The sequence below is a fragment of the Piliocolobus tephrosceles genome, chromosome 18 (assembly GCF_002776525.5).
Source record: "Piliocolobus tephrosceles isolate RC106 chromosome 18, ASM277652v3, whole genome shotgun sequence".
Classification (NCBI taxonomy): domain Eukaryota; kingdom Metazoa; phylum Chordata; class Mammalia; order Primates; family Cercopithecidae; genus Piliocolobus; species Piliocolobus tephrosceles.
Window position 1 is genome coordinate 33,625,034 of NC_045451.1, and position 23,512 is coordinate 33,648,545.

Consider the following 23,512-nt stretch of genomic DNA (forward strand, 5'->3'; position numbering starts at 1 on the left):
AGAGCAAAAGTTTAATTATGATGAAGTTCAGTTTAGCATCTCCGGGTATCAACACTGATACAGTGGAGACACAGAGCACTACCATCACAAGGCTGCCCCTTACAGCCACGTCCACTTTCCTCCTGCCCCTACCCCTTCCCTCATCCTGGCAACCACAAACCTCTTCCCCATTTCTATTACTTTGCCCTCTCAAGAATGTTATATAAATGGAATTGCAGAGTATGCGACTTTGGAGGACTAGCTTTTTGAAAATCACTCAGCATGATTTCTGGAGACTCCTCCAGGCTGCTGCATCATCACTCTTTCATTCCTTCTCATTGCTTAGTGTTTAACCATTCACCTGCTGAAGATCACCTGAGCTGCTTCCAGGTTTCTGCCTATTGTGAACAAAGCTGCTATAAACAGTTGAGTACAAGTTTTTGTGTGAACATAAGTTTTCATTTCTCTAGGATAAACACCCAGGAGTGCAACTGCTCAATCAAATCATATGGTACTTGCGGTTTTTGGGTTTTTTTTTTTTTTTTTTTTTTTGAAATTGCCAAACTGTTTTCCAGAATGGCTATACCATTCTACATCCCCACTATAACTGTAGGAGTGATCCAGTTTCTCTGCATTCTCACCAGCATTGGGCACTGTCATTTCATTTTTCTTTTCTTTTTTATTTTTATTTATTTTTTTTGAGACAGGGTCTCACCCTGTTAACCAGGCTGGAGTACAGTGGTGTGATCACAGCTCACCGCAACCTCCACCTCCCAGGCTCAAGTGATCCTCTTACCTCAGCCTTCTGAGTAGCTGGGACCACAGGTGTGTGCCACTATGCCTAGCTAATGTTTGTATTTTTTGTTGAGATGGTGTTTCACCACGTTGCCCAGGCTGGTCTCGAACTGGCCTTAGGTGATCCACCTGCCTGGGCCTCCCAAAATGTTGAGATTACAGGCATGTGCCACTGCTCTTGGCTGTCACTTTTTTTTTTTCAATGCTGCCAAATTGAAGTGGACATTGTCACTTGAAAAAAATTATTTTAACCATTCTGATTGGAGTGTAGTGATGTCTTATTGGGGTTTTAATTTGTGTCTCCGTCATGGCTAATGATGTTGCATACCTTTTTGTGTGCTTATCTGCCATCTGTACATCACCTTCAGGGAAAAATGTCTTCAGTGAAAAATGTCGCTTTACTTTGTCCATTTTCTAATTGGATTGTTTTTTAATGATGAGTTTTGAGAGTTCTTTATATACTGTAAATACAAGTCCTTTGTCAGATATGTTTTGCGAATATTTTCTCCCTCTCTGTAACTTGTCTCTTCATGCTCTTCATAGGGTCCTTCCCAGAGCAAAAGTTTAATGATGATAAAGTCCAGTTTAGCATCTCGGTGTTGACATCCATTGACTGTTTATTTCAGTCAGTTTGTTTGTGGTATGACAAATGATTTTTAATTGAAACCAAGACATTTTCATGTTAGTTCATGAGACAGTCATATTTAAACCTTCTGCTTTAACTGTGTTTCGTGGTACCACTCTGGCAGAGGAAAAGGGAAGGGGATAGCTTCATTATTGCCAGGCAGAAGTGGAAGTCCAGGTTGCCCACTCAACCTCCTCGGATGCCCCAGGGGTGCTCGCTGTCACTGCCGGATGGAGGTGGGAGTTCCAGATCCCCATGTGGTCCCCTCTGACACTGCAGTGGGGCTGGCCTCATCACCCCTGGGCATCTATGCAGTCTGACTCACTCTTTCTGACACCACCCCCGCAGGAAGGAAAGGGACACCTCGATACTGCCCAGTGGGGGTGCAAGTCAGGTTCCTGCTGCCTCCAGTGACACCATGGGGCGTGGGTAGGAGCCTTCTCACCAGTTGGGGATGAAAGTCGCAGCTCCCCACTGGCCTTCTCTGACACTACTCTGGTAGGGGATTGGAGCCCCTCTTCTAGCCCAGCAGGAGTGGAATCTGAGCTCCCACTCGGTCTTGGCTGGGATGGATGGGGGTGGGGATGTTTTCTTTGGTGTTTGGCTGGGGTAGAGCAGTTACTGTCAAAAAGTTTTCTGTCGGACCGGGCGCCGTGGCTCATGCCTGTAATCCCAGCACGATGGGAGGCTGAGGCAGGCAGATCACGAGGTCAGGAGTTCGAGACTAGTATGGCCAACATGGTGAAACCCCGTCTCTACTAAAAATACAAAAATTGGCTGGGTGTGGAGGTGCGTGCCTGTAATCCCAGCTACTTGGGAGGCTGAGGCGGGAGAATCGCTTTAACCTGGGAGGTGGAGTTTGCAGTGAGCCGAGATTGCGCCACTGCACTCCAGCCTAGGCGACACGGTGAGACTCCATCTCAAAAAAAAAAAAAAAAGTTTTCTGTCTTGCTGGGTCTTTTCCTATAATTTTCCTTCTTTTCTATCCTATATTTTTCTATCTTTTCTTAGTCCGTTTCCTGCAGAGAGCAGCTTTTTATTTATTTTTTGCCTGTGTCCGTTAGCATTTCCTAGTGCCAAGTGTGGGACACATGAGGCAAAAAGAAAACAAGCTTCTCACTGTGTCATTCCTCAGGTCCTGGGCACCCTAGCGGGTCTGCCTTCTTCCCTCCACCTCTCCGAGTCTTCTTATGTTCATTTTATACAGAATATCTTGGGTTTTTAGTTGTATTTAGCAGAAGAAATATGGACAAGAACATCTATTGCATTTTCCAGAAGCAGAAGTTTAGGTCTATATTTTTAACAAGACATTTTGATGGCCTTACATCTAGTTCACCTCCTCCTTTTATAGAGCAGAAACTGAGGCTGCAGTGAGATAATGTATCTTATCCATGATCCAATAGTAAGTTTGGATTCAATAGTATGTTGGAAGCACAGTCCAGGCTGGAAACACATCTCCTAAACCCAGGTGCCATGCTGCTTCCATGACAGCATGGCGGCTCCCCCTTTGCCTGTATGTCTCACCTCTCCTGCTAGAATGCAAGGCCCTGTGCAGACACCAGGCTACTCCTCCCCGTATTCACATGCTGCCATCTCCTCCAGAATGGCTTATTTCCCTAAGCAGATTCTAGCTTCCCTGATTGCAGAGACCAGGCCATGTGGCTCAGAATGTATACAGTAAGCACCCAATGCATGGCTCCTGATGGTTCTCCCTATAGGAGCCAGTTGTCAGCATTGTTTAGTAAGTGTGGCATCCTGTTCCTCCAAGTGAGCTGGAGCCAGAAGGCACTTCGAGGATAGGGACAGATGGCATTTTCTGAAAGACAGACACACACACTAGTGAGCACAGAGGTTGTGCCATGTTTGGTTCTGGGAGGAATGTTAACGGGAATCACAGCACACACTTCTAGTGCTCCTGGGCATGTGACCCAGGCCCGAAGGACCACCGTGTCATGTCCCAGACATCTTCGCACTGCAGCTTGAGTGTCTGTCCTCTCCACTCTACCCTCCACGCAAACAGTCACCATGGCTACGTTCCTCACCATCCCAGTGCCCAGTGCCCAGCCTGGAGTACAGCAACCCTCAGTGATGACTGGCTGATTGGAGCTGATCAACAGGCGAAAGAACAAACAGATAAACAAAGGAATGACCCAACCACAGCAAAGGCAATTCCTCATGCAGGAATGAGGATATTTAGCTCAAAAAAGACTTGCCATGCTAGGCTGCTGAGGAAAGTCAGTAGGCAAAAGACACAAGCAAAATAGTTAAAAAAACAAAAACCATCAGCTGGAGCAATGAGAAGGGGGCTTGCAGCTGAATCAAAGAATGATCTTTTTTATTAATTGAGCTGCCTAACTGTGCTGAGATGCCTTCTGAAGCAGTGAGCTCCCTGCTACTGGAAATACCTCATGGTGGGGAGTTGGATCAGGTGACCTCTGAGCTTCCTACCACCTGAGAACCCATGATGTCTTCAGAATTCAGTGGAGGCCTTAAACTCCAGTGCAAGGGAGTTTGTTGGGGCTCAGAAAACAATATCCCAAAATGAAGGCCTCAGCAGCAGCCTCAGAAGCAAAAGTCTTTCTCTGACTTTCTGCCCTCCTGCCTCTCACTCTCAGTCTCACTCTTCAGTCTCACTCTCCCCTGAAGCTAGCCATAGAAGTTAGACTCCCTCTTCTCCTCCATAAGAAACCACAGCTTCTTTCTCCCACAGCCAGCCATGAAACCTAAAGACAGAGCTCTAATTCTCCCTCTGCCTTTCTTTGTGGAAAATGGCCATAAATAAATTATCTGATCTGCTTTGTTTGATTATAGGTTATGCCACCCATTCCTGAGAGGGTCCTGCCCCAACTCAGAAGGAAGGAATGCTGCACAGAGAGGCCAAGAAGAGTCGAGACACACAGGCCTTGCTCTGTTTCCCCATTTTGTCTATTAGCATGAGATCATGCCCTTTTGGTACAATCCCATTTCTACAACTGTCCATACTTTGTTTAACTTAACCATAAAAGTAGACAATTTCCCCTGTATCTTTAGGTCTTCATTCTGCAGCCTCCCATGTATACATGTTAAATAAATATGTCTGCCTTTTCTCTTATTAATCTGCCTTTTGCAAGTTGATTTTTCAGCAAATCTTCAGAGATCCAGGGATTACCCTAGGCCCCCACAAGTTTAATCCTTGAGTTCCATCAAGGATTTGATGTGGTGAAGAAGATGAGGGAAAGAAAAGGTCAGCCCCAGCCTCTGGGAAGCTTCTACTAGAGATAGGGCGTGTGACATCATTCTAGCCAGTCACCAAATAGTTCTGGTTCCCCCTATTCCAGGCACAGAGTAGCGCTGTACTTCTTAATGTGCTTATGGTTGGATGAGGCCACATGACCCGTTCTGGGCAACAAGCTCGGAGTGGAAGTGACAAGTGTTGTAGCTAGGTTGGAGCCCTGAACTGCCAATGCATGATCCTCCAGAGCTCCTTTTTCTCTGTCATGACAACTGGTTAAAATGGAACTGTACCACCAAGGTGTGCCCTGGTTGTTTAATGTTACTGAGATTTGGGGTTGTTTGTTACTGCAGCATTACCTAGGCTATCCTGACTGATATGGGGAACAGACTTTGCCTGTATGGAACACCAGAGAAAGATACAAGATAAAAAGTTCAAGGCACACAACAGGGGCTGGGTTGGACAGAGTTTCCAACATCTGAACCCACACACAGACCCCTCTGCATTCACCATTCTCAGCCCCCCACTTGAGTAACACCCAATACGATCCATCTCCTCTAGCTGTGCTGCCTTCTATTACCCTAACATCCCAACACTGTGCCCTGTTCAACCTCTGATAACATCGTGTCTTCTCTCTTCATCTTCTTCTCTCTTCCCTTCCATCTAGTCGAACATCCTACCCATTCTCAAAGGCATAGGTCAGGCCTCATGTCCTGCAAGACACCTCCCTACCCACAGAGACCAACTGGACCGCTCTTTGGAATCACCGCAGTTCTTGTGGCCAGGATGACATCTCTTTGGGGCTCTTACGTGTATGTTGTCATCTTGTTCTGTGTAAACTAGTTTTTACCCTAAAACTGGCAGTGATCCAGAAGCTCCCACTCATACGCATCTGCTGGGCTCATAGCAGGAGCTCAATAAATATGAACCAAACAGACAGCAGCACATGAACCTGGTATTTCTTACATATCCAAGGAAGTGCTAAAAAATGTAGGCACTTTTACTAACATATTGTTTGCACTAACGATTTTTTTAAATTAGCACAGAACAAAATCCTATAGTTACTGAAGGGTAGCAAGTTGACTGGCAGAAAACTCCTTCCAACTTTTTCTGGGGCCAGAGGTAATCAGTATATTTGAAGGTCTCCTCCACCTACCATCTAGTACCCCCTGGGTCAGAGTCAATGTTGGTGCCCAAATAGCTGGCTTGAAGGTTAGCACAGGTATTGGGGATGGGGAACAGTGGAGAAGTTAGGAAGACCCAGACCTGCTGTGGCAGTGATTTGGATCCAGCTGGGCATTTCATGGAGTTACAGAATGCAAACAGAGATTTCTGGAGAGACTCTAAGAAGTCTGTGTCATTGTTTTGCAGAAGAGGTGCTTGGAGCCAGTGTCACTCATGGGTCAACACCTAGTTCTCCTGGCCCTTGGGACAAGGCTCTTTGACTCTCTTTATGCTTCAGTTTGCTACAGGGCATCAGGCTGAAACAAGAGAGTGCCCTTCACTTATTCCAGGGAATATTGGGATCATAGGCCCTCAGCCAAGACTCAAAAGTCATCATTTGTGACACACCCTCATCTTTCCCAGGCTTCATGTGAACCTGCCTGATAAGGAGTCGTGCTCATCAGGTTCCTAGCAAAGATTTCATCACCTTGTTCAACAGCCAACACGGTGGGCCAAGTCCTTCCATCAAAGGAAGTCCTTCCCAAGGTCTAATCAGAGGCTCTGCTGTTGTGGCGCATATTAATTTCCTGTCCTTGGCACACCCGTGAAGATGGAAAACAGCTGCTCACTCTTTACCCCATACAACCTTTCCTATGCCTTTGGTTTCTTTCCTGAATTCTAAATCTCATGCCAGCACCTTGAAAAGCCTTCTGAATGTACTGCTGCTGTAGTCTCTCATTTCAACAATCCCTACACATTTCCCCTATTACAATGAAAAGCTGGAAATTTCTGACATCCTAACTAAATGACTAGGTGATGGACGGGTCTTTTGGGAAGAGGATGCCAGGATGTCAGGCAATCCCAAATACAGCTGAATCCCAGTTGCCGGCAGCTGGTCAGCCTCTTCTGAACTACTTCTGAACTATCTGTAGCCCTTTTTAAACTCTACACTCTCTGGGCTCTCTTCCTCCTCCCTTGTGGGACCCAGTCTCCTCTAGGTTGCCCCCACTTTCTGCCTCTGAAAGGGTTCAGAAAAAGCAAGGTTTTCTTATTGACATTAGCTAAAATAACAAACAGGATGAGGCTGGAAGCCTGCTAGGGATGAATCAGTCATCCCAGCGTATGACTAATCTGCAAATGGGGCCGCATCTGGGCCCTGGTGCAGGGCATGGTCTGTGACCCACCACCCAGAGGTTGTTTGGCAGAATGCAAGAGCTCTGCATCTTCCTGTCAACCTTACTTTTGACATGTGCAGTCAATGTGGTCAGTCAAGAGGAGCACCAGAGCAGCCAGTCACCCCATCTCCATGTAGCCTCAGTTTCTCCCTGAAACTAATTGTCCCCATGGGTAAAAATGGGTTAGCAGTGCTCTCCCATCATCGTGATGGCCCCAGAAAGCTCATCAAAGTTGGTGTGACGGAGGAAAAGGGCCCAGTAGGGAATGACTGCATGGACTGAGCCTGGGCCAACTCAGTGCAGTCTCAGGCATCACTATTGAGTGTCCACTGAGTACAAGGCCCTAGGCCAGAAGTGGTTGAGGAAGTACAGCCAGCCCCGACTCCCGTCTTAGGGTTGACTAGCTGGCTGAAGCACAGGCAGGTGTGCGTGGAACAGCTTGGCAGCAGCATGAGTTGGTGTGAGGGTGTCTTCCTGGGTGCGTGGGTGCAGCGAGGAGCCAGCTGGGGTGCTCATGGGTGGTGTCCCTGAGAGCTGGTCCTGTGTTCTTGCCTCTGGTGGGCCAGGCTGAAGGGAGCCTTGAAGGATGAAGCGAATAGCAGCATCCTATCATAGCAGCAAAAGCACCCTTCAGTGGGCAGCTGCCTGGGTCCTTCTCCATCAGAGAGCCCCTGCACGACAGGGGTGACAAGGACACTGCCACAGGCCAGCTACGTGGGGCTTTCCTTGGGGTGCGGTCACTCAAAGGACGCTGCCCAGGTTTGATCCCTCCAGTAGGGGGCATCAGGAGATGGCTGCTTCATAGGCAGAAATCAGAGGTTCCTGGGAAGGAAACTCAGGTGGGTGTCCCCACGGGCGGATGCATGGACGTGGGTATGAGCCACCACGGGCCACGTGGCCAAGGGCAACACTCTAGAGAGGGCAGAGCAGTGAGAAGCAAGGAGCTGGCCCCCACACTGTTGGGCTACCATACCAGCCCTGAACGCCCATCCAGGCTGGTGGCAAGAGAAAAATAAAGGTTCCTCTTGTTTATGCCACGCTGTCGTTTGTACCTAATAAATTCATTCTCTGATGTCTAAAACTAAAGCCTGTCATCACTGAACCAAGGTGCTGCCGACCAAGGGAGACCTCATGTAAATTCAGGCCCACAGATGCTCCTGCCTCCCCGTGCAGTACCCAGGTCTGAACCTTGGCCATCCATCCAGGAGATGCAGCTACCCCTCACCTCCTCTGTGCACCTGCCCAGGTTTCTAAACTCCAGGCTACCCCCTGGGCCCCATCTTGTGTCCTGCAGGGGATTTGTTTTACACCTGTGTCTTGTCCTTCTCACTTAGCAGTGCTGCCCTTGAAGGCAGGTCCCTGGCTTCAAGCCCACCTGGAGCTTAGTACCAGGCCCCTGCAAACACTCCTGGTTGACAAATATCTAAGAAATCCCTCCTGAAAGACCCTCTCCAATCTTCAGAGGTTTCCTTGGCTGTAAGCAACTTCACACAGCACAGGTGGTGCATCCCACACCAGACTCAGGCAAACCCAGCATTCTGACTGAGCCTTCCCTTCTGTCCCAGCTGGCTCTCCAGGCGTGGACGTTGCAGACTCTGCACCCAAGACCAACACAGCACCAGGCACACATGGCTGTGGCAGGGGGTGTCCCTCAGTGGCCCAGCCCCTCTTCCACTTCTTGGAAGTAGACATCTCTCCGTCTTCCCTCTGAGAATATCAGGCGGCCACCGCAGGTCAGGGGTGATGGGAATGCCAGTGCTCCTGTGGCCTGTAGGAGGTCCCTCCCACAAAACCTTGCCTCTGGGCATGTCAGGTGATTAGGTGGGGTTCTATGCAGAGACCCTGCTGTCCACCCTCCTTGGGCTCCTCCCCTCCACCCTCCTTGGGCACCTCCCCTATAATGAACCTATGTCTCAGTTTCACCTGCCAAGAAAGGATTTAATATGAGCTTTTCACAACTTCACTTTTAAGTTGAGCTATATTTCATTTTGTCAAACACTGCCTACCCCGAGTCAACTGCTCAGCTGCTTCCTGAAGGTGGGATTGGGGTGAGCCTTGTGGTGTCAGGGTGCCTGGGGCAGGGACAAGCCCACACCTAACCCCACCCCACAAGCCCCCAGCCCTGCTCCATGGGCCCATATTATCTGGTGAACCCCCACACAACCTCCTGCAGGTGGGGAAGGCAGACCCGAGAGGACAGCTGGGTGTGGGAGGTGAGGCAGATGAGGGGAGAAAACGGGGAGAACCCTTCCTCGCCCCCTGGAGACTCTATCCGGAGTGATGTGGAGAAGGGGACCAGAAGGGAAAGGCAGCAGACAGGCCCCCAAAAAGATGGTAAAGGGGAGAGGAAAAAGGACCCTTCATTGGAAGATTCCAGAACCAGACACCTGCTGACCAAATAACAGAGAGCTCTCAGGGACAAACCTCTTATTCCCCATCCAAGAGCTTCAAGCCCTCCCTGAAAGTCTCCGCCTGGTGCTTGAGTCCCCAAATCCAAGTTCACAACCGCTGCTGAAGAGTGAGGGGAATCTCCATTTAGGAGACCCTAGAATAATTGGCAGGAGCAAGCCAGTGCCCCTGAGGAGCAGGGCCTAGACCAAAAGCTAGGGGGTCAGGGAGTATAACACGGGGTCCCAGGCAGGAAGGCAGCAGACACAAAGGCACCCTCTAGAAGGTCACCTTCTGCAGTTGGGCAAGGCAGCAGTGCCGTACGGGGTGGAGGGCAGACAAGTGGCACCTCCGGGGGACTCAGTTTCCTCATCTGCAAATGGCACGGAGATATAAGAAGGACCCTCAGAGGCCATCGAGGCTCCTTCTGAGTTTTATGTGAGGAAGCTGAGACCTAAGGGGAAAGAGTTTGCCACCAAGTTTGTGGCAGAACAAAAACAAGACTCCAGGTCTCCCATCACCCCCAACCCCTGGGGCTCTTATGGCCTCCTTCTTAAGAAACAATTGAACACACAAACAAATTTTGTCATGTGAAAGAACCATCCTGGGCAGCCATCACCCCACACCATGGGGCAGCCACACCCTGCAGCCTAAGAAAGATCTAGAACCGAGGCCACTGACCAGCTTCCCTTGGCACAGAATAGAGGAGTTGGGTGAATCTGCCAGGGGACCGAAGCTGAACATGATTAAGTGGATTGAAACTGAACATAAGCAAGTAGGCCCGGGGCAACCCATGACTGCAGCGGCTCTGAAACCGGGCATGGCCCCTCGCAGGAGCCTGCAGGGTCTCTGTCCGCTTTCTGGACAGGCACAGTCTGAGGCTGAACTCGGGATGGGGACACATGGTTTTTTCAGCCTCTAATCCCACAGGCTCCTGCAGGCAGGGATGAGGTATCAGTGAGAACAGCTGGACCACCAGAGGGTGTGGGGAAGGGCCTGGGGGTCACCAGGGCAGCTCTCAAAGAGCAGCTGCCCCCCTTCCCTCCCAGCCATGCAACCCACCCACGAGCCTCTCAGGACCTCACGGCAAGCAGCAGGGAGAGAGGTGGCAGGCTCCGGTGGAGTCCCAGGACTGTTGGTTGGCTGGGGGCATGGACAAGTCTCTGACAGCTCCCCCACAGGCTGCCCCTCCCAGGCCTTCTGCAGATCTGGAGCAGAAGTGACATCCAAAGCACCCACCAGCATCAAAATGTTGAGTCCCATTGTTTGTGGGGCCACAACGTCGGTGCCTGAACCCTCAGTGCAGTCATTTGACTGCCGTGTAATATTCCACTGTAAGGATGGATTCCAAGACACCTCTTTATTCTCCTCAGCAAACATCTGGGCTGCTTCCAGATGTGTGTTAGTATATAGAATGCAGTCACTAAAAAAGAAATCTCATCAATGGATGAGTTTGGGGGAGTGCCTGTGGGCAGGGAGTTAGGGAGGGCTTTCCAGGGGACAGATGCATCCTCCCCTCTCCCACCTCTCTGCACTCTCCATGTCACCACCCCTCAGCAGCCATTGTGGGCTGGCCCAGGAACCCAGGCAGACAAGACATAGGATACCCCCAGACAGATCGCAGAGCTGGTTCCCTACCTGCTGTGGGGGGGCTCGCCCTCGGGAGAAGGAACAGCTGCTGTCCAGCGGTTCGCTGCAGTCCGCTGTCCACTGCAGAGCAGAAAGGAGTGATCAGTGATGGCAGGACAGCCAGGCCCATGCTCACTCTGCCAGGCTGCAGGAGTTGTGCCCCGGCCTTCCCCATTAGCATGAGTGTGGAATCCTAGTTGGTCATTTCAACCCAAATCCTTCTCAACCACCAGACCCAATTTGGCATCCTCAAGCTCCACATCAAGATGAAGCTTTGGCATCTGCTTGAGGGGGAGGCAAATCACTTCCCTTCACCTGAGCCCAGCACAGTGACAAAGACTGGCTACATCCCAAAGTCAGCCAGACATGACAAAACTTATTCTGAGTTTGGTACCACCAGCACCACGTTTGACCGCCTGACCTGGCTTCAGCCACACTAGTCCTCTATTACATCAAGGGTGTGGCCAGAGCTGGCAGGGGGCAGGTATGTGTGGGTCTTCCTAGAAGCCTAGCTCCAAAAGATGATGGGTTTGGCACCAGGAAAGAGCCCAACCTGGCCATCTTCTAGAAGCGTGGCTCAGACAAGCCCTGCCACTCACATCCCATGAGAACTCAGAGGGCTGCTGTGTCCCAAAGTGTGGTCTGACAACCATCTGCATGAGAGTCCCCAGAGTCTGCAACATAGAGGTCCCTGGGCCCCAGCCTTCACCCACTGAATTAGACTCTGTGAGGCCAGGGCCAGAGGATCAGTGTTTTGACGAGCTCCCCAAGGGATGCATTGGGAGTTTGGGAGCCACAGAAATCCATGTGATCTCTCAGGCTTCATTTTGTCATCTATAAAATGGGGAGAGCCATGCTGGGTGACTGGCTGGGAGGCTGGGATGAAGGATCTTTGTGAGCTATAAAAACACTGTATAGATACAATACAGTAGCAGTCGTATAGCCCTTCCTGTCAAATGCTATCCAGGATTACGGCAGTGTTTTTACTATTGCATTAAACATTAGCTAGCCTCTGGAGCTGAAGTTGATGAATACTGATCTTAACCTACACCCTGCATGATACATAAAGAGCAGAGGAGGGCCAGGCAGCTCACACTTGTAATTTAGCACTTTGGGAGGTCAAGGCAGGAGATCACTTGAGCCCAGAAGTTTGAGACCAGCCTGGGCAACATAGAGACACCTTGTCTCTACTAAAACAAAAACAAAAACTAGCCAGCTATGGTGGCATGCACCTGTTGTCCCAGCTACTTGGGAGGCTGAGACTGGAAGATTGCTTAAGCCCAGGAGTTTAAGGTCGCAGTGAGCTGTGATTGTGCCAATGCACAATGCTCTTGGGTAACAGAGCGAGCCTCAAAAAGAAAAAAAAAAGACAAAGAGAAAAAGAAAAAAAAGAAGGAAAGAGCAGAGGGAAGCCCAGTCTCTGTATGTTTGAGGACATGGTCAAAGCTGTGAGTGTGTGCCAATGCATTCCTGACTTTCTAAAACCTCGGCTGGACATGCCCTCCTGAGCATGGCTCAAGGGTATGACCTTTGTCCAGGATGAATGTTATTATTACAATGTTATCGACATGGGCTGGGTGGAAGTGTGCCCTAGGGCAGCACTATCCAACTGAAACAAAATAAGAGTCACACGCAGAAACCACAGGCAGGATTTTAAGTTTTCTAGTAGCCAGATTTTAAAAAGAAACAGGTAAAATTAAATGAAATAATATATTTTATTTAATCTATCAAAATATTATCACTTCAACAGGTAATCAATACAAAAAGTTGTTGATGAGATATTTTACATTCTTCTTTCCACAGTGTTTCAGAAATCTACTTAGAGCACACCTCAGTTTGGATGAAGAACATTTCAAGGGCTCCAAGAGCCACATGTGGCCTGTGGCTACCACAAGGGACAGTGAAGCCCTAGAGAAGTGGCAACGGTGTCAGAGGTACTCCTCGCCCATTCCCTTTCTTTGAGCCTCAGGTCGAGAGTTGGTACTAGCTACCTGAGGTTGCCATTCTCTGGGCTGTGTAGCTTCTCAGGTAGAAGTAATCAATTCTTTGGATTAAATTCCCTCTGCTTGGATCATTGCAGTCTCAAAGTATTTCCCCTAAGATACTTACTAATCACGGCTGGCGGTGGGGAGAGAAAAATGAGAAACCATCAGATGCCACTTTAGCCAAGTGATCAAGGTTAATATCACCAGTAACAAAACATATCTGCATCATGGGCTCCCCAGTGTGGTGCATCGAGACGGGCACATCACTTCTGGGGTATTCTTGACAAAAATGCACCCTCTCGACATAATCATGAGAAAACATCACACCACCCAAATTGATGAGCTTTCTACAGAAGCATTGACCAGAACTCTTCAAAAGTGTCAAGGTTGTAAAAGAAAAGAAAAGAAGACAAAGTATCAGATTGGAAGGGAATGAGATGTGGCAATTATATGCAAATTTGGATCCTGGAACAGGAAAAGGACATTCATGGAACAACTGGTGAAATCTGAATAAAGCTTCTAGCTAAGAGCATTGTACCAATGTTAATTTCTTACTTCTGATAATGGTTCTATAGTTACCTAAGGTTCATATTATGGCAAGCTGAGGGACAAGTGTTTGGGAACACCCTGTTCCATCCTGCACCTTGGCTATAAGTCTAAAATAGTTCCAAAACAAAAACTAATATATATGTGTTTATACATACGTCAAATACATGCATACACAACTAGAAGTATATATGTACATTTATTTATTTATTTATTGAGATGGAGGCTCATTCTGTTGCCCAGGCTGGAGTACAGTGGCACAATCTCAGTTCACTGCAACCTCCACCTCCCAGGTTCAAGTGATTCTCCTACCTCAGCCTCCTGAGTAGCTGGGATTACAGGCATGTGCCACCATGCCCAGCTAATTGTTGTATTTTTAATAGAGACGGGGTTTCACCATGTTGGCCAGGCTGATTTCAAACTCCTGAACCTCAGGTGATCCACCCACCTTGGCCTCCCACGGTGCTGGGATTACAGGCATGAGCCACCATGTCCGGCCCACATTTTTAGAATAATGTATACAGATACACATAAACATGTATGTATATGTATATACATACATATGTGTAATGTTTAAAGTATTGTAACTATAATCCCTCTGCTTTATATACTGAAGTAGTTTCTGCTTCCCTGGTTGGAGCCTGGCTGACAGGTGGGGGACATTCAAGGAACAGTGTCCACTGGCTGGAGGAAACACGAGGCCATGCTTGCACTCCTCATCCCATCCTAGGTGATCTCTCACAAAAAGACTTCTCCCCTTCCAGGCATCCTGAACATTTCAACCTCAGCTGTGTAGTGCTGGTGTGATATTCCACAGCACGGTGACTCACGGGGGTCACACCGCCTCTGGGGTCAGCACGGGCCCTGGCAGGATGGGGCCTCCTGATGGGCACGCGCAGAACAGACCCTGAGGCTTTGTGCACATCCATATACAACCCTACCCTCCTTGGTGAGCTTTCCAAGCTCCAATGAGACTGCTCTGCCTTGTCCAAGGCCATCCTTAACTGTACAGTTGCCAACCAAAAGCCACTTCCTGAGAGCCTTCTGTGTGGGGCCCTGAACACAGAGGGTCCCCACACAGGAGAGGTCAGATGACATGTCAAATAAGAGCAATGAGAGGGCGGTGGGGATGGTGTGGCTGAGATGAAGACTGTGCTCTTGGCAGGGGCTGTAAGAGAGGGAAAGCAGGCAACCCAGGGTGCTCAGAGAACAGTGAGATGCCCAAGAGAGGCAACAGGCTTGGTAGAACACGGCCTGCTTAGGGCAGACAGTGGCTGTCAGGCTAGAGATCTCAGAGACACTTCCTCCATATGGAGGGGTCGAAGGTTTCTATTACGGGAGGCTGAACTGGCCTGGGGGAAGTGGGGAAGGAGGTCCCACATAGGGGTTCATTTGCAGTGGTGGTAGAGATGGAAATGAAGCAGTGGATCTCAGAGTGTGGAACAGACGAGCAGCAGGCCAAGTGGGTGATCTGTGCACAGGAAAGCCAGCAAGACGGTGGAGTCCACAGAGGCCCATTCCAGAGACCCGGCAAAACTGGAGACAGGCATAGCCCCCGGCAGGAAGACGGACTGTGGCCCTGCGTGTGACTGTGTAAATGGGGAGGAGTGAAGTGTGAATGATCACACTGAGCACAGCAAGCTCTACTCGTTGGGCTTGTGGGGCTCCATCTCAAACCCCAGCCCAGCAGTAGCCCCAGGGCAGCCTGTCCAGGGCTGCTGCCTGAATTTCCTCCATCAGAGACACGCTTCTTCCCTGGCCCTAAAGGCCCTCCAGGAGCCCTCCCTTCCCTGTTCTGAAGCTCCTCCCCATCCCTGCTGGGATTCTGCTCTCAACACCGGCTTCTTCTGTGGCAGGCACCGCCACCTCCTGCCTCCCATTTACCTACTCTGAGACACCGCCTAGAAAATTTCCAGAAATGGACCTCCCCAGAACCTGTCCTGATCTGTAGGAGATGAGTCAAGAATGAAGAAGAGCCCTACCTCTCCAGACCCGCTCCTCAGTCCGGGCCAGGGCTTGAAATCCCACACATTTCCCCTTCAAGGCAAACAGGCTTACAGCTTTGAGCCTCCTGAACCTGCAAGTCCTCTTGGGGGCAAAGGTGGTATCTTACTTGAAAAGGTCATCAAACAGAAAGGCGGGAAATGTGGGAAGTTTGCTAGATATGGGAACGATGAACATCAAATTCACAAGAATGGTTTAAAGGCCTCAACCACAGCTATTATAATTCATGTCTTAATTTAAAAACCTGGAACAAACATGACACAGGGTTAAGATTTAATAAACATGAGAGTACAGATGTTTATTCTCCACTCAAAATAGATGTGTATTTTACTATTCTCTGTTATCAGTCCATCTCAAGTATTTCACAATAAAAAACAATTAAAATAAGCTATTTGTCATTTTACATCCCAGGATGGACAGTGGTTTTTTTTTTGTTTTTTTTTTTTTTAAGATGGAGTCTCACTCTGGCCCAAGCTGGAGTACAGTGGCGTAATCTTGGCTCACTGCAACCTTCGCCTCTGGGGCTCAAGCAATTCTCCTGCCTCAGCCTCCCAAGTAGCTGGGACTACAGGCACGCACCACCATACCTGGTTAATTTTTTTGTATTTTTAGTAGAGACAGGTTTCACCATGTTGCCCTAGATGGTCTCAAACTCCTGAGCTCAGGCGATCCACCCGCCTTGGCCTCCCAAGTGCTAGGATTACAGGTGTGAGCCACCGCACCCAGCCAGTGTTTTATGAGCAGAGATTGGGAAAGACTGGGGGGACCCCAGGGTACTGAGCATTGGAGGAGGAGGAAAGAGAAGCAAGAAGCTCAGAGTGTGGGAGGCTGGAGGTGCTAAAGCTAAACCAGGCCCCCTTTTCAGTGGTGCCTAAAACTCCCCCTACCAGACATCAAAGTATCTCATAAAGCTAGAGTCAAACCAGCATGTTGAACCAGTACAAGAATAAAAAAGCAGATTAACTGATAAAACTGCACCCACAAGCAAATTAATGTACAAATGGGAACCTCATATAGGATAAGGATTGTGTTTTAAATTGAGGGAGAGACTCATCAATAAATACATGGTATTGAGGCAACCACCCAGCCATTGAGAAAATGACCTTAGATATCTGCCTTGCACAATTCATGGAAAACACATTCCAAAGTGATTAAAATCTGAGATGCAAATTTTAAACTACATCAAAATTTCAAACTTCTATGTGACAAAATAAATCACGAACAAATAAAGACAAGCGAGAAGCCACTTGCAAAATGCACAGTCATCCCCCCCTTTATCACTGAGGGATCCAATCCAAGATCCCCTAGTGGATGCCTGAAACCGTGGGTGGTAAAAAGCCCTACATCTGTTTGTGATCCTGTAACAGACATGTCTGCTCAGTGACTCTGGGCTGGGCAGTGATGGGCAGGTAGAGGATACAAACTGGAAATGCTGGACAAAGGGATGATTCATGTCCCGGGAGAGACAGCATGAGATTTCATCATACTACTCGGAATGCCATACAATTTAAAATTTATAAACTGTTTATTTCTGGAATTTTTCATTTAACATTTTTGGACTGCAGTTGACCGCGGGTAACTAAAACCGTGGAAAGCAAAACAGTGGATAAGGGGAGCCTGCTGTGTAGCAAAGAATTAATCACCAGACTATATAAAGACTTCACTTAAATCTAGGTACTGTTCTAAGTCCATTGCACTTACTCTTCATGGCTACCGTGGCACTCTTATCTTCTCTAATTAGCAAACATGGAGACTGAAGCACAGTGTGGTTGAGTAACTTACCCAGGAATACACAGTCAAAAAGTGGCAGAATGAGCAAAGGACAGAAATAGGTATCATTCAAAGAGCCAGGAAAAATGACTGATACTAAACACAATATGTAATCTTGGATTAGACAGAGATCACAGCCAATTTTTTTTTGTTCTAAACAGTATTACTGGGAAAACTGCTGAAAGATCTGCAGGTTTAATCACAGCATTCTATCAATGTTCATTTCCTATACTGTATCACGTCCTTGTTCCGAGGAAATACACACTGAAGTGTCAAGGGATACAGGGGCATCATGACTGGAACTAACTCTCAAATGATTTAGAAAGAAGTTTTATATACAATTATATGTATAAATTATATATATCATAAGATATATTTAGAGAGAGTGTGTGGGTACAAATGTAGTAAGATGTTAATTGCATATGCAAGAATTGTTTGTACTATTATTGTAATTTCTATGTATATTTGAAATTATTTCAAAATGCAAAATTATTTTAAAGGTCATCTTACCCAGGGCTTCTTAACCAAGGGTGGTGTCAGACCACCCAGGGGGGATATTGGGGGTCCACATGCCAGGTCTTCCCCAGTGAATGCACGGGTGGTGGTGGAATGTGACCTCTGTGTGTAAAATCTGCCCCAGGTGGGTGCTGCACAATGCAACTAGGGCTCTCACCGATGCCTTCATTTCCCTGAAGGGGGACTTGAGGCTGAGGGGAAATGGCTTCCTCCCATTCTCGCAGACCGCAGTCAGAATCCTGCCAGCCTGAAGACCCAACTTCTCAAAGACAGGAGTGTGCGTGACAGCTTCCTTTATCCTGGGCACATGGGCTTACTGACATGGGGAGGAGAACCAAGACCCAGAGGTGGGACCCAAGGCTGGCGGGCAGCTCATTCTTCATCCAGTGATATTCTAGAAAAGACCTGTGCTAAGAGGGACAGGATGCTGCTGATGGCTGAGATTTGAGAGAGAGAGAGAGAGAGAGAGAGAGGCTTTTGCTCCCATCTTTTCAGAAACAAACAACTTTCCTGTTGTAGAGAATGCTTGAGTGATTAGGAGCTTGAGTTCTTGAAGCAGAGAGTCCTGAGTTCAGATCCCAGCTCTGCCACTTACTCTATGACCTTGGGCAAATCGCTTCATCCCCAGGACTAAGTTTCCTCCATCTGTAATAGTAATAGATCTACCAATAGCAGAGACGGTAAGTGGATGGCACTTGGAGACAGGCTGCCTGTTTCAAACCCCAGTCTTGCCATGTACTTGCTGTGTGGCCTCAGGAAGCTTAAGTCAACCTCTCTATGCTTCAATTTCCTCCCTTGTAAAATGGTAATAATAACAGCATCTTCATAGAATCATCAAGACTAAATGAGTTAACATGTAAGAAACAACGCAGTCTCCTTTGTTACTTCCTCTTCATCTCCCCAACTTCTTAAGTCAAGGCTCAATCTTTGATTCTCTCCTATAAACTTCCTCATTCCCTGGGCTTAAAATAGCATCCAAATATAAATCTCCAGCTCATTCTCCTCCTCTGAATACCACCACTGTGCATCGGACTGGTGGACCAACATCTCCTCTAAGATGACTAATATTATCTTAAACCTTTCATGCCCAAACGGGACTCTGGACCTTTGCCCCCCAAAGCTGCTCTTCCGGGGTCTTGCATAGCTCATTTCTGCAAAGTCTATCCTATTTGCTCAGGCTAGAATCTTCAGGGTCAATCACAGTGTCAGCACCTTCCAGGCACACCTAGACTCTGAAGGCATCTCATCACCTCCAGTGACCATATGGCCCCAGTCTCCACTGCCTCTCCCCTGGGGCAAGGAGATGGCTTCCTGGTCTCTGCTTCCTCTCTTGCTGACCCCCCACCACAGCCTATTCTCTACACGGCATTCAAAGGGATCCATTCAACTGTGTGGCATGCCCCACACCAGAGCTTTGCCCTGGCCATTCCCTCTGCCTAACTCTTTCCCAGGTGGCCTCACTCTCACCTCCTTCAAATCCTCCCTCTGTTCCTCCCTCCCTCCCTTCCTACCCCCTCCCACTGCCACTCCCTCCTGTTTTCTTTCCTTTCCTTTCTGTTTGTTGTTGTTGTTGTTGTTGTTGTCTGTTTGTTTTGAGACAGGGTCTCACTCTGTTGCCCAGGCTAGAGTGCAGTGGTGTGATCTCAGTTCACTGCAACCTCCAGGTCCCGGGCTCAGGTGATCCTCCCACCTCAGCCTCCACAGTAGCTGGGACCACAGGCGCGCACCATCACGCCCAGCTAATTTTTCTATTTATAGTAGAGACTGAGTTTCGCCATGTTGCCCAGGCTGGCCTCGAACCCCTGGGCTCAAGCAATCCACCTGTCTCAGACTTCCAAAGTGCTGGGATTATAGGCGTGAGCCATGGTGCCCAAATCCTCACTCCTAAGTGAGCCTTCCCCACTCACTTCCTGCCTCCCTCATGCATGCATCACCTTCTAACATCGCATTTCCTTCTCCCTGTATTGTCTGTCTTTCCCTGTGAGAAACTGAGACAGAGATCATGGTTGTTCTGTTCTTGACTTTGCCCCCTGAGCCTATTAACAGAGCCTGAATGGATAAATGTTAGCTTTCATTCTATTTATTTTACTACCTAGCAGAAAAAGAGCAAATTTAAATAGTTACACTTTATGCTAAAAACCACCACCAAACAATGTCTAGGAGATCATTAAAACTTACAGATCATAAAACCTACATGTATGCTAGAAGTACAACTTTATAAAATATGTTTAAAAAAATGATGCACAAAAATTATATTAGTTGCCATAAAATGATGGTTTTTTTTTTCTTCCATTTTTCACTTGTCTCAGTTTCTCCAGTTGCTACTTTCATAAAATAAAATGTTATTCTATTAAAAAATAATTAGTGGCCAGGCGTGGTGGCTCATGCCTGTAAGCCCAGCACTTTGGGAGGCCGAGGGGGGTGGATCCCTGAGGTCAGGAGCTCAAGACCAGTCTGGCCAACACAGCGAAACTCTGTCTTTACTAAAAATACAAAAAATTATGGCCGGGTGCGGTGGCTCAAGCCTGTAATCCCAGCACTTTGGGAGGCCAAGACGGGTGGATCACGAGGTCAGGAGATCAAGACCATCCTGGCTAACATGGTGAAACCCCGTCTCTACTAAAAAATACAAAAATCTAGCAGGGCGAGGTGGCGGGCGCCTGTAGTCCCAGCTACGTGGGAGGGCTGAGGCAGGAGAATGGCGTAAACCCGGGAGGCGGAGCTTGCAGTGAGCTGAGACTCAGCCACTGCACTCCAGCCTGGGCGACAGAGCGAGACTCCGTCTCAAAAAAAAAAAAAAAAAAAAAAAAAATTAGCCGGGCATGGTGGCGGGCACCTGTAATCCCAGCTACTCGGGAGGCTGAGGCAGGAGAATCAGTTGAACCCAGGAGGCAAAGGTTGCAGTGAGCCAAGATCACACCATTGCACTCCAGCCTCAGCAACAAGAGCAAAACTTCATCTAAAAAAAAAAAAAAAAGACAAAAAAAGGCCAGGTGCAGTGGCTCATGCCTGTAATCCCAGCACTTTGGGAGGCCAAGGCGAGTGGATCACGAGTCAAGTGTTCGACACCAGCCTGGCCAACATAGTGAAACCCTGTCTCTACTAAAAATACAAAAAATTAGCCAGGTGTGGTAGCACGCACCTGTAATCCCAGCTACTCAGGAGACTGAGGCAGGAGAATTGCTTGAACCTGGGAGGCAGAGGTTGCAGTGAGCTGAGAGCACACCATTGCACTCCAGCTCCGGCGACAGTGCGAGACTCCATCTCAGAAAAAAGAAAAAAATAAAATAAAAAGATTGGTAATTCAATTTCGGGCGCAGTGGCTCATGCCTGTAATCCCAGCACTTTAGGAGCCCGAGGCAGGTGGATCACCTGAGGTCAGGAGTTCAAGACCAGCCTGACCAATATGGTGAAATCCCGTCTTTACTAAAACTACAAAAATTAGCTGGGTGTGGTGGCATGTGCCTGTAGTCCCAGCTACTCGGGAGGCTGAGACAGGAGAGTTGCTTGAACCCAGAAGCGGAGGTTGCAGTGAGCCAAGATCACGCCACTACACTTCAGCCTGGGCAACAGAGTGAGACTCTGTCTCAAAAGAAAAAAAGAAAAAAGAAAAACAAATAAGACAATGTGAATTAAAATGACAAGATGTCCCAATATACTGGTGGTAGTGTGCATAATGGAAGATCTTTGGAGAGCAATTTAACAACAGCTATTAAAATCAATTTTACTTCTCAGCATCTAACTGAAGAAACACCGTTATTTGTGCAGAAGGAGGCATGTTCAACAGTATGCGTTGAAGTATCACATATTTCCAGGGGAAAATTTAGAAGTAACCTGAATGCCCACCAGTAAGCAAATGGTTAAACAAATCCATGCTATGGACAACTGGGCAGCCACTAAACAGAACACAGCAGATATGCAAGCCCAGAGGAATCTCTGGGGCATGTGGGCAGGTGAAAAATGCAAGTTATTGAACAATATATCCACTGGCTGTGATCTATGATTTGACAATATTGTATTTCTTCAAGTCATACATATGTCAGGAAAGGCATTAAAAAGGCAAGGAAATGAACTCACCCATCTGATGGGAGGTAGGAGTAAGGGAGCAGAATGAGGTGGTAGCACAGAAGATTTTATTGTTAATATTTGAATTCTTATGTACCGTGATAATGTATGCATAAAGGACTTAGATAATTTAAAATAATTTTAGTTCAGGAGAATTTAATTATTAACATTTGAATTCTTGTGCACTATGGGAATGTATGCATAAAGTACTTGTATAATTTAGAATATATTTTTTAAATAAGGGGAAAATACACAATAAATCTCCCATGCCGAACCACCCCGCAGTCCTCCTATAAACTCACTTCTTCAGTTAAGCCTTTCATGGGTGGTCCACCATTGAGTGCTTCCTCCTGTGAGCAAAGACATCAGGGAAAATGAATTTAAGGGCAGAAGGAAACGAAGAGATGGGATTTCTAAAAAAGGGTGAGGGAACAGTGAACAGGGAAGGCAGAATGAAAGGAGAGACGTAAAGGGAAAGAGGAGAAACACGTTAGGAAAAGCCACTGAGCCGATCTGAACACTCTCACCCTATCCTATTCATTGCCACTTTGTAAAGTGCACCCCTTTGTAAAGATCACTGCATTTTAGACGACACACAGGGCTTCCAAGTGCCTGAAAGCATCAAAATAGGGCTATAGGAAGTAATCTTCACTCTCACTGGCTCTTAGTTTGACCTCCTAACAAGAATTTACTGGAAACTATGCCGTCATTAAATGTATTCGCTCTTCATAGGGTCTGTACATGTTATCTTTCCAAGAGACTGGAGCAGGGGCAGCAGGCCATGGAGGGGGGAAAGGAGACAGCCCCGCTCCCACTGTGGCAATCAGAGTGACGCATAGGCTTATGAACACTCCAGGCCCAGGCCCCGCACCTTTGCCTGCACCTCTAGCAGTGCGGCCTGTACATCAGTATTTCTCACATTCCCCAAGTGAGTTCATGCTCGCCCACAGTGGCATACTGCTTCCAAGCTTTCTGGTGATCCACCAGATCATCCATGAACATCACATGTGCCAACATTTTCCCCACTTACAACTTCCTCATCTCTTCCCCAGAAGGTTAGTGGTCAATGAGATTTGGAGTCCCAATTTTCTTTCTGCAGGAAATACATCTATATTAACCACCCAACACCCAATCAGCCATGGCCTGTACAGAGCAGGAAACCACAAGTAGGCGGGGTGGGGATGGGGCTCCAGGGCCCAGGTCAGCCACCACCCAGCAGTGGGGTTTGGCTATGTGCCATCTCTGTGCCTCAGTTTCCCTCCTTTAGAATAGGGCTTTAATCCTTCCTCTACCCAAGGATAGAGTGACGGTGGGGACTTCCAATCTATTGGACAGCAGCTGTTCCTGAAACATGGGAGAGGGGTACGATGTAAAATATGGGGGAGAGGTGTGATATTAAACATGAGGGGGAATGCGATGTTAAACACTGGGAGGGGTGTGGTGTTAAACATGGGGAGGGGTGTGGTGTTAAACATGGGGAGGGGTATGGTATTAAATATGGGGGAGGGCTGTGGTGTTAAACATGGGGAGGGGGGTGGTGTAAACATGGGGAGGAGTGTGGTGTTAAACATGGGGGAGGGGTGTGATGTTAAACATGAGGGGGAATGTGATGTTAAACATGGGGAGGGGTGTGGTGTTAAACATGGGGAGGGGTGTGGTG

At 48.0% G+C, this 23,512-nt stretch overlaps 1 protein-coding gene across 6 annotated transcripts in view; it reads right to left on the minus strand.

The window, feature by feature from the left end:
• The window catches only part of CTIF (cap binding complex dependent translation initiation factor), a 336,159-nt gene that overhangs the window by 217,215 nt on the left and 95,432 nt on the right, over positions 1-23,512 (minus strand). For 3 of the 6 annotated variants that reach the window (XR_002730748.1, XM_023207582.1, XM_023207580.1), the window contains exons 3-4: positions 22,155-22,202; positions 10,976-11,047 (exon numbers count right to left, since the gene is read on the minus strand). Coding sequence is in view for 5 of the 6 variants with exons in the window: in XM_023207582.1 (XP_023063350.1) it covers positions 10,976-11,047; positions 22,155-22,202 (120 nt within the window). In the remaining variant the exon portion in view is untranslated. The remainder of the gene's footprint in view (positions 1-10,975; positions 11,048-22,154; positions 22,203-23,512) is intronic. The other 3 variants (XM_023207585.1, XM_023207584.1, XM_023207583.1) reach the window with 1 other exon arrangement.